This window comes from Lithobates pipiens, unplaced genomic scaffold (assembly GCF_037356315.1).
Source record: "Lithobates pipiens isolate NorthernLeopardFrog02 unplaced genomic scaffold, aLitPip1_a1.2 Scaffold_13, whole genome shotgun sequence".
Classification (NCBI taxonomy): Eukaryota; Metazoa; Chordata; class Amphibia; order Anura; family Ranidae; genus Lithobates; species Lithobates pipiens.
This window is the reverse complement of record NW_027507718.1, coordinates 72,492,439-72,504,451: the sequence shown is the minus strand read 5'-3', so window position 1 is coordinate 72,504,451 and position 12,013 is coordinate 72,492,439. Positions and strand designations below refer to the sequence as shown.

Below are 12,013 nucleotides of genomic sequence, written 5' to 3'. Positions count from 1 at the left end.
CACTGCCAGATAAGGTTTTAAAAGGATGCCATCAATGGCAACCCCGGTATTATACCATGGTAGTAAATTTAAGGTGTATGATGCCATCTTTGAGGAGGATTAAAGTGTTTGTTACCTAAGCACTTCATATTCCTGGTATGTGCCTGTTGTACCGTGGACTTGTATGAGAAAGTATCCCGTTCTTTGTATTGCATACCTGGTGTTCCTGCTAGTCCCTTTTTCTTTCCTATTTAAAACTGACCACACTAAGCAGAAGAGAATGGTCAGTTCTCTAGCTCTGCTGGGAACTCGGTATACTCTCCTCCAATGATCAGACTTGTCCTGACACGCTCCCGCTGCACAGCCATTCATTGAGAAGATCAGTGTACTGCTGTTTCTCCTCCCCCTGGCTCTTATGCAGCTGAGAACAGAGGGAATGTGATCACTTATAAAAAAAAGGGGGAAAAGGTAGTACCTTGGATTACGAGCATAATTAGTTCCAGAAGCGAGTTTCCCCATAGGAGTTAATTGAAACTCAAATCATTTGTTCCACAACCACTGCTATTTTATGCAGTACCACATGTGGCCAGAGGTGGGGGGGGGCGCAGGAGACACTAAGAAACACTCGGATACTGCTTGGATACAAACCGAGTGTTTCTGAGTGTCCCCGGCGCCCCCGCACCGCTGGCCAAATGTGGTACTGCACACCCAATTGGCTTGAATCCTGCTCGTTTTGCAATACAACGCTTGCAAACCGAGTCAGGATTTTTTAAATATAATAGCTCGTATTGTAAAACGCTCGTAAACCGCTTTACTCGCAATCCGAGGTATTATTGTATAATGTTTTTTTATACCTATACAAAAATGTTTTGCATTTCATTTCTATTTTAAACTGAATAGGTTATTTTACAAGCTGATCGTTTACAATTACTTTAATTCAAATAGCTCAAATGTCCTCTCCAATCTATCCTCCTACTGTCTACAAAATGACCACTTAAAAGATCAGAGTAACTATAAATCTGCCATCTGACAAATGAAGACACGCAGCAATTAGATGCATTTGAAAGGCAGCTATGATACTTAATATCATGCATCAAATTTCTTTCAAAGCTTTGTATGTGACTGGTGGAAGGCAGCAATTGTTCTTTATTGCACAGGCTGTTAACATAAGCGATGTTAGTGATGGACCTTTGAGCAATTTGTTTTCTCTATAAACATCAGATATCTGTTGATTGCACAGGTCAAAGTGACTGAGAACTGATAAAACCTGATGTATGAGTAAACAGAATATCTTTAGATGGAATTAGGCAATTTTGTAAGTAGTAATACAGCTGTCCTTGCTCACCATTTAAAATATGCAATGACTTTTAATAAAAGTACACTCCAGTCAAAATTATACCTTCACATGTATGCAGGGAGCACAATACCTACTATTATTTTATTTTTTTTCTTTATAAAAGCTTTGATGTAGTACTTTAACTTGCTGCCTTTGTTGGTAATCTGGTGATAAGAAAACCGCTATCTATAATGCAGAAAAGGACCTCAAATACACCTACTGCATGCCCTTTGCTGTACTTCATATTCAGAAATCTAAATGTAAAAAAAAAAAAAAAAAAAAAAAAAAAAAATTCTAAAAGGTTTCTCACGACCACCAATCAGATTTAAAACTGCATTGGAAATTTAAGGTTCCATGCACACCAGGGTTTTAAAAACACCAGTTCCCTTGGCAGAAAAAAAATACTCATATAGAGGTGCGTTTAGGAGTATTTAGTGTTTTTTTCTGCCAGAAAAGCTCCAATCAAAAACGCAAACCAGAAGAGTTTTTTTTTCCTGATTAGATTCCAGTTCTTGTGAAAGACATAAAATGCAGAACAAAGTAAACTGAGTGAGCATTTGTCCATAAGACCTGCTCCGTAAAAATGATTTTAGGGAGTAATGGGGGAAGCTTTGGATTACAGAAGGGATGGGGTCAAGAACAGGCATTCAACCAATTAACATAATCTCTACTTTACTTGGATTTTGTCTTCATATAATCAGTTTGAATCAGCCAAGGTTTGACAGATGGTGGGAACTCTAGGCCAACATGTAAATACACATATGTTGTACTGGAAGCAAATAATAACTTTTGTATGTCATGGAACAACTAGCACCTTAGCTTTCCTATGTCTGCTGATTCACCCATGGGGTTGATTTACTAAAACTGGAGGGGGTAAAATTTTGTGCAGTTCTGCATAAAAAACACTCTGCTTAACCAAACCACAAAGCTTAAAGAGGTTGGAAACCTCAATTTTCAAGTTGTACCTATAGGTAAGCCTATAATAAGGCTATAATGCACACCTGTACTAGATTTTGAGTTCTTCAGTTTTAGTTAATTTCCCCCTCCCAAGTCTTAGCCCTTGTACACACGGTCGGACATTCCGACTACAAAATCTGGATTTTGTCCAAAACTGGTGTTGCATACACACAGTCGGACAAAGTTGTTTGGAAAATCCGATCGTTCATAACGTGATGATGTTATTTAGTTACGACGGGACTACGTTCAGGCTAGTAGCCAATAGCTTTGGTCTAGGAATTTGATCTGAGCATGCGTGGCACTTTGTCCGATCGGAATTCTCTACAAACAATCGGACAAAGTCCGATTGGATCATGTTGTCGGAAAATCTTTATATCCAGCTCTCAAACTTTGTTGGTCAGACGTTCCGATGGAAAAAGTCAGATGAAGCCCACACACGGTTGGATTATCCGACAACACGGTCCGATCGGACATTTTCTGTCGGAATATCCGACCGTGTGTACAAGGGCTTAAAGGGTTAGCTCAGAAAAAATGCAAAGGGCAAATAACACCCTACACCCTTCTAGACCATGTCCTCCCCCGGTCCCTGCTGACCAGTCAGAACTGCTCATACAACGGGATGCATGGACCACGAAGGGCGGGTTGGGAGTGTGCAGGGTGTTCACTTTTTTTAGTGATTAACTAAACTCTTAAGAAATAAGCATGCATCTGTGCACCTTTTTGCAAGAGTTATTGCTTACTGCTAAGAAGCTGATAGCTAAACGATGGAACCAAGCTGGGGTGCCCATTTTACAAAACAAAAGGTGGCGATTAATAAAACACTTCCATATAAGAAACTAATCAATGACCACAGAGGAGCCTGAAAAAATAACAAACAATATTTAGGCTATATGGCAGGTGCAATCTTCTACTTGCTGTCCATTAGGCACAGGTCATACTTGATCTTGAACAGTTCCTCTTGTCTTTTTAGATCTAATGTATTTAGGTTGCAGTGCCATTTGTGATCTCTTAAGTCTTAGGGCACTACCAAGTTCTACATATCCCTAGATTTGCTATTTGGGGTGGCACATGACACTTTTTGTTTAGGTTATCAGTTTCTCAACCTAATATATATAATTATTTGGGCTTCTCTATATGAATTTGCACTTATTCCCAGGAATAGTCTTTCATTTAATTTGGCTTCAGTGATTTGATAACTTGCCAATTGTCTATGCAACACATTCCTTCTGGTTATGCTAAATTGCATAGACCTTGTCTTATAGATTCTTTTGAATATACACAAAATAGGTGCATTTCTTTGTCAGCATTGATGTTGTTACTTTATGCCCAATTATGCCAATTTCAATAATAATATAAATTCTTGTGTTAGGCCTCTTTCAGACTAGTGGTCCGATCCGGTTCGCCTGTCAGTTTTTCAGGTGGACTCGACTGGACCCTTTATTCTCCTCAATGGAGTGGTGGGTGTAGAAGGACACATGTCCGTGCAATCCAATCCACTAAAAACAGACAGCTGGGGATCTGTTTCTCTTCCGTCTAGCAGATTGGATGGCAGTCTGGTGTAAATGGACAGGCGGTCTGTTTACATCTGACTGCCCACAGAGGAGAGCAGGCTGTATCTATGGGACCAGCCATCCACCTGCTCAGCAGAGGCCCTCCCGTGTGAGAAAGGGGCCTTACACACACATCTGCTACTCTAGTGAGTAGAACCAGGGACATTAATTGCTTCATTAGGAACTACGAATGTCTCACCTGTCTCACCTTGCGTTGAGGAAATTGTGCCCAAATCAAAGGACATTTCAACTATGTATGAATCGGTTTGTTCAGAATCTAGATTTTCTGCACCCAAACCAGTAGCCTCTAAACTAAAAACCCTCAAACATTACTGTTGAGGTAAATTACATAGTATAAAAGTTATTCTAAGCTCACATTTTCCAGTTAAAAAGAAACCATATACAGTAGCAACATTCTCAGTAATGTTCACACATTTTAAAGGAGGGGCAGCCTAAAATGACTGTCCAATAACTAACACTCAATTTAAGCCTTGAACGTGGCACACTGCAGGTCACTGTAACAGGATAGCTTTTTGCACTGGGTCATGGTGTTACTGAGAAGGAAAGCTGAACATTTTTGGTAGTCTGTCAGAATCAACAAGAATTGCAAATCACTCCTATGCACTGTAGAAAACAGCTGAAAGAACATTTGTAGACCAGTTTGAAGGACCAGCGACAGATATCAAAGAATAATAATATAAAAAAAAAACATATTTAACTCATTCTTCTATGTATCCTACAGATACTGTACTACAATTTTACAAAATGTGCCTTTAATATATGAAACACTTAGCTGCTTCCATGAAAAGCCCAGAGCACCTGCAAAAGCATGTTTTGACGTGTCCTCAAGCGAGGTACATTTACAACGTGTTACTAAAAATAAGCGTTAATGGTAGCATGGGATGTTCTCCTATCAAACAAAAGATTTATTTTTTATATGCTGGAATCAAACAGACAGAAAACAAAAAAATATATAAAAAATAAAAGGGGCTGGCTCATTTATAACGAACAGTAAATAAAGCTATCCGCTCTGTGCTATGTGAAACCCCAGGAAAAGCACAATGATTACAGCAGAGTAGGTCATATGCTCTGACAAGTTAGGCCTCATGTACACTGCTGCTGGTAAGCGAACGTTTACGAGCAGTTCAGCGGTTTTTTTTTTCAGCTGCCCCTGAACTCTCTCATCTTATCTTTACATGTACATGGGGTTGTTTATAGGCAGTTGGAACGCAAAAAAATGCGTTCATTTGAAATGCTAAATGTCTGTAACAGCTTGTAAATGCGTCTAAACGCAAACGCGTTATGTAAGCCCAACAAAACTGATGTTTTAAATGTCGGTTACTATCTGTCAAGTTAAATCGTTCAGGAGAGGTTGTAAAAACGTTCCGTGCACATGAAGCCTAAAATGACCAGTCTCTCCTCTCTTGTTTTTTTTTTTTTTTTTTGCAATATCATTGTTCAGTTCTGTTGCTCTCTTTGGCTTCAGTATCCCAGGGCACATTTGTAAAGCACATAGCTTCACCACTGCTTTTTAAATGATTCCCCTATATTTTCTGAAAACTCAGGAGCATTGGAATTTATTTACTAAAGGGGAAATGGAATTTACCTTGCTAAGAGAAGGTCCCCTTAGCAGATTGAAGTTGCCCTTCAATTGTCCAATTATTTGCAAGCAAAAATCATGCGGTTTAAAAAATCTCTTGCACACTGATTTGGTTGATTGAAATGAATATAGCTTCATCCAAAACTCCCAAATCATTTAGAGGGACTGTCTTTTTTGAAACAAATTTCTATTTCCTAATTTCCTTCTAAGCTGTCCCTCTTTTGTTATGTATAGAATTCCAATAAAAAAATACACGGTCAGTCCTTTAGACAAAACTATATGGTAGAAGCCCCACTTAAACAATATAGTCTATCTGTATCCATTACACAGAATCTCACACTACATCATTGTTGGCAGATCTAAAGAAGATTGTACAATCAAACTGGCAAGCATAAACCTACATATTTAAAAATGTAAAATAAAAATTTACATTTATTGACTGACAGATACATGACAAGCAAATGTAATGCGGATAGTCAGTGTATATAATTTATGGGGGGTAGTGTATGCAGTGGCTGCATTTGATGGGGCACAGTGGCTGCATTTGTTTTGCACAGTGGCTGCAATGGATGGGCACAGTGGCTGCAATGGATGGGCACAGTGGTTGCAATGGATGGGCACAGTGGTTGCAATGGATGGGCACAGTGGCTGCAATTGATGGGCACAGTGGCTGCAATTGATGGGCACAGTGAGGCTGCAATTGATGGGCACAGTGAGGCTGCAATTGATGGGCACAGTGGCTACGATTGATGGGCACAGTGAGGCTACAATTGATGGGCACAGTGAGGCTACAATTGATGGGCACAGTGAGGCTACAATTGATTTTTTTTCAGTATTTTTCTGAATTTTCCTATTTTTTTGCACCCCCCGCCCCAAAAAAAATTTGGAGCACCAGCAGCCACTGCTACAGGGGATTGGTTCCAGTAAATGCCACCCCCATCTTCCCTGCTGTCCATGTTCCCCTTACTGCTTTAGCAGGAATTTTGTAAATTATGTTGTATTTGTGTCCTCTATTAATGATTTTAGTGCACTAACTGTCAGGTAGGCTGTATGGGGCCCTTTGATTCCTAACAGTGGCCCTGTTTACAGGTATCAATATCACAAGTTTATCGCTATTTATGATATCATTTATAACTTTAATTTTTGAATACATGATAATACTGGCAATACATGACAATACTTTTACACTTTAATACTTACATTCATGTTGTTCATAGGGTGGATAGGAAAGTCGCACAGAGATCAGAATGAAGAAGATGAAGAGAGGCCAAGCTACTTCAACAAGCAGCTGCAGCTGTAAGAAAAAACAAAAAAGTATGTGAATTTATCATACTTCTGTTATCTATTATAGATAACAAGGATTTTGTCAAGAAGAACAAAAAATTAAATTGGGTCAGGAAGAGGTTAATCAAAAGGATTTTGTGGAGGAATTGCACACATCATTTAACACAGAGGGGGCCCCACTTTATTTAAATTCCAAGAACTGCATCTTGTTCCCTGTAAGAAGGTTAACCGAACCAGTCCAATCTCTCTAGGGGATCTTTTCAGGAAAAATAAAAGCTCTTTACATATGCAGGGCTTCTGCCAATTTCATCTTAGGCCTTTTCACTGATGTGCCTTTGAGTGGCCCACGTCTCCTGGAAACTAAGTTAGACCCATCAAGTATGTCTTCCACAGGACAGCTCAGTAGCAAAAGTTTCATTCACATTCAGAAAGAGCTGCTAGAGGCTACGTGGGCTTATAAATTATTTTAATAAATCTGAAGTCTCATTTTATTCATCATCACCTTCCAAATAAAGTAACCTCAAAAGATTGTTTAACTCCCTATTTTCTTTGAATACAAACTAAATTCCGTTGTTTTAGTCTTTTATGCCTATAAGTATTCTAGATATGGTTTCTACAATCAGTCTATGCGACTTTATAAAATGTTAAATATTCTCCTTTCAAAGTGAACCTATCAAGATAGAAATATAGGGATCTTGATGATGGTATTCCTACCAAGTGCAACAGTGACCTGGAAAAAGGAAAGGGCCTGAGAATACTGAAAAGCCTAAACTCATGTTTATGTTGTTCCAGGTCAGTAACTCATTAAGTAGTATAGCCATGTCCAGGGTGACAAACCTAGGGCCTGAATCTTTAAAGCAAGGTATCAATAGAACCTTTCATATTTATTTCCTCAATGGTTCCCACTAAACAATGCAGTTACAATTTATCTAAAATATTATTTTGTTAGGCTGCCTATACCACTTTGTGTTGAGTAGCTATATTATTACCATACAGCAGAGTTTAAAAGATCTAGCTGTAGTGTGCTAAGCTGAATGTCAAGATCAGACATGATAAATTGCAACCTTGCCTTAAGTCATGTCACTGTATGAACCTTGTTAATGTCACTAGTAAAATGCAAGCCTCTCGATAGGTACTACTGAGAAACCCAGGTTTCTGGTGCCTAGTGCTTTAAAAAATGCACTTTGTGGATTTGTGATTGCAACCAAAAACCTATAAACTCTTTAGTTCTAATCCTCTGCCTGCTGGTCACTCAAAAGTTTGTCCTCCACATTTTGGCCAAAACCCAATGTCCGAGTTTCTTATTCTCTATCTGTCTATATAATTCTAGAGAAAATACAAACCTGCTGTTTTCAAGGGCAAGCAGGATCCCTGGTAGGTAGCACTTACCAAACTTTCTGAAACTAGGCCAAATATACTGTAGCCAATTATGGTGTATCTTAACAATCGCTCTGTGTCTGCTACTCCACTGTCAATCCCTCCACTGGCTTCCACTCGGGCAAAGAATTAAATTCAAAATACTAACAACTACGTACAAAGCCATCCACAATTTCACGCCCAGCTACATCACTAGCTTAGTCTCTAAATACCAACCTACTCGTTCTCTTCCTTCCTCTCAAGACCTCCTGCTCTCTAACTCCCTCATTACCTCCTCCCATGCTCGCCTCCAGGACTTTTCCAAAGCCTCTCAAATCCTATGGAATGCCCTACCTCAATCTGTCCGCCTATCTCCTACTTTATTAGCTTTTAGACGATCCCTGAAAACCCTTCTCTTCAGAGAAGCCTACCCTACCCATACCTAACAACTGTATTTTCATTTTCTCCATCAGCTCATCCCCCACAGTTATTACCTTTTATTTCAACTTGACCCTCCCTTCTAGATTGTAAGCTCTAACGAGCAGGGCCCTCTAGTCCCTCCTGTATTGATTTGTATTGTAAAGTGTACTGTCTGCCCTCATGTTGTAAAGCACTGCGCAAACTGTTGGCGCTATATAAATCCTATATAATAATAATAAAGCCAACACTTTTTCTTGAGACATGGATAAAGTAAAGAATGGTTAAAACCCCATCATGTTATTTTCCTGTGCCCTACAGTATTGGGGAGATATTAATATACTTACTGTGACAGAGATACAACAGCAAGTAAGTCTGAATGTGATGGGAAATGCTTTGGCTTTCCAATCACATTTTGTTCCAGTGAAAATCGTTGTGTTTTTGTCACAGCTAAATCTCTGAATAAGGTTTAAAGACAGCATCAAGAAACATGCCTCATTATGAGTTCTGACACAGCCCTCAGAGTGATGTCTCAATGTATTCTAGATTGTAAGCGCTAACAAGCAGGGCCCTCTGATTCCTTCTGTATTGAATTATATTGTAACTGTACTGTCTGCCCTCATGTTGTAAAGCAATATGCAAACTGTTGCCGCTATATAATAATAATAATGTTTGTAAGAAAATGAGGGAGACTTTACCCAAAAACCCATGGTGTCAGGACCCAAGGTGTAACAAAAAGAGCTGGCCCACACTCTCACATCAGAATGGAAAATATTCACCTATACTGAAGTCTAACACCCTATCAAGTTATTTATTTAATAAAGAAAACAAAATAACTCATAGGGGTTCTTACTCTTCCCTAATCCATTCTAAACTAAAAAACAAATTCGTTTTTTATATGTTTAACGCCAAGACTACTTAAACAACAAATATTGCACCATACTAACACTGCCAATGAGTATGAAAAATATAGAAATCCTATTTAGGAAATACTAATCAAGTTTTCACGCCCCACCATGTTATGCTATGGTAATTCAAAATGAGTTAGTCTAAAATAATGTCTTCTACTGTCAAATCTTTCTATAATTTATGTCTAGCCAGCCAATATTTTCTCAAATGTATTAAGAAACAGCCCATTGTATTTAACAATGTGTCATGATATGAGGCAAGAAAAGCTTTTATCTCAGTCAGGAGCTTTACTTATTGATTTCCCTTCAGTGGAGTACAAAATTATAAGATTTATGCTGTTTATGCTTTTGTATTTCAATTTAGGGTCTGCTAAAATAATCATTATTAATCTACAAGTATTAATTGTGACTGAGAACAGATAAATATAGTGGACTGGGTTTGCCTCATAAGGCAGATAGTACACCCATAGTAATTAATCAATACATATGTTTTATCATTCTATGTACAGTAATCAAAATGTATATTTTATCATTCTAGGTACAGAAAAATGAAATCTGATTTGTTGTTAATTGCATGGTACTTTCCTGGTATATGTATAAATCAATTGATCTTCCCCTTGCTCCCACATGACAGCGATACTGCTTGGCAGTTGACCACTCAACGTCAATGCTGTTACTTGAAAGTATGGATAGAATCTTCATTGGTGTATTAACTACAATTATCTTATATAGGACATGTTCATTCCCAGTAATAAACAGAGCAGCAGGCTGCAAAGGTAAGTGTAAGTGTAAGTGTAAAGACTTCCTTTAAAACCAAACCTTTAGCTTTTCCCACCATGGTCAACTTGCTGCTCTTTCTGAGGAACATGAAGCTCTGAGTTTGCTGAATGGCTGTACAGGCATACCCCACTTTTAATTACACAATGGAGTTTATTTACTAAAGCTGGAAAGTGCACAACCAGGCTCACTTCTGCATAGAATCCAATGAGCTTCCAGGTTTTATTACCAAAGCTTAATTGAACAATCTGAGGTTAGAAGCTCATTGGTTTCTATGCAGAAGTGAGCCTGATTTTGCACTTTCCAGCTTTAGTAAATAAACCCCATTGTGTACTTAAAAGTGGGGTATGTCTGTATATTGGTTAGACAGGGATCTCCAAACTATGGCTCTCCAGCTGTTGCGGAACTACACGCCCCATGAGGCATTGTAAAACTCTTACATTCACAGACATGACTAGGCATGATGGGGATTTTAGTTCCTGATCAACTGGACGGCCATAGTTTGGGGACCCCTGGTTTCAAGAAAGCCAGCTGGAAGAATCGGACCTGTAAAAAGATCAAAACCCCCCAAACCATATCTGTATGAAGATTAAGAGTTTTCATTCTGATTTTTGGCGTATGCATTCCATTAGCAATTGCTATAGAAGAACTTTTGACTTTGATTAAATTCCCAAAGCAAACTCTTAAGCTAGCATTCAAAAGTAGAGTTGTCCTTTAAGAATTGACTAAGATAAATAATGTTACAAAGGTTTATTTGCGGCAACTCATATGCAACGGAATACAGTATCCTTCAACTATACAGAGATATACAGAGATAGCACTATATATATATATATATATATATATATATATATATATATAGTGCTATCTGTTCAATATGAACAACTTTGAACTTTTTAATTTCTTTAGGGAAAAAAATGTATACAAATTGACAGAAGTGCCATAAATCGGTGTAAAACATGTTGATTATATTTCACAAAAAATATTAGCTGCTCTCTCTTTCATTAAGTCAGCAAGCTGGGTGCTTTTACGGAGATGACCTCTGACCCAGTGTGTTCATTTTATATGGTCAACAACGATAATGAGCCAAGGCTCAGAAAGATTTTGCTTGTTTAACTGCCCACTCAGCAGATTGCATAGTCAGGCCAAAAAGATAGTTGTCTGCAAAATGATGCAACTATGTAGGTGCATCTCTGAAACAGATGGCATGCAAAACTTCACATATTAACTAATTATTTCATTAATATAAAATCCAATACCCTGCATACATTGTATAATGCATTAGCTGGGTTCCAAACAAACATCAATGAATCTAGATATGAGCTAAGAAGAAAGACCAAATTGGGCAGTATTGGACTTTAAGGGTGCTTATTGCTACAAATAGATATACCACTATAAATTTAGTAAAATATATTTTTATGTCAAAAGAGAATAATATTAAAAAGGTCTGGCTTTTTTAATATTATTCTCTTTTGAAATAAAAATATATTTTACAAAATTTATTGTGGTATATCTATTTGTAGCAATATGCATCCTAAAGTGGAGCTCCACCCAAAAATGGAACTTCCACTTTTCGAATTCCACCCCCCCCCCCCCCCCCCGGTTTTACATTTGGCACCTTTCAGGGGGGAGGGGGGAGCAGATACCTGTCTAATCCAGGTATTTGCTCCCTCTTCCGGGCATAGATAGCTGCAGCTATCGCAGATATCTACGCCATGTCCGGCGCCTCCTCCATCCCCCTGCTGTCTTCTGGGAGACACACAGGTCCCAGAAGACAGCAGGGACCAGTAGGATCGCGCAGCGCGACTCACGCATGCGCAGTAGGGAACCAGACTGTGAAGCCGCAAGG

The 12,013-nt window shown here is 38.6% G+C and overlaps 1 protein-coding gene across 4 annotated transcripts in view; it reads right to left on the bottom strand.

Moving 5' to 3' along the window:
• The window catches only part of ABCA1 (ATP binding cassette subfamily A member 1), a 151,150-nt gene that overhangs the window by 108,116 nt on the left and 31,021 nt on the right, over positions 1-12,013 (bottom strand). For all 4 annotated transcript variants that reach the window (XM_077475186.1, XM_077475187.1, XM_077475189.1 and 1 more), the window contains exon 3: positions 6,623-6,716. In XM_077475186.1, coding sequence (XP_077331312.1) covers positions 6,623-6,716 — 94 coding nt within the window. The remainder of the gene's footprint in view (positions 1-6,622; positions 6,717-12,013) is intronic.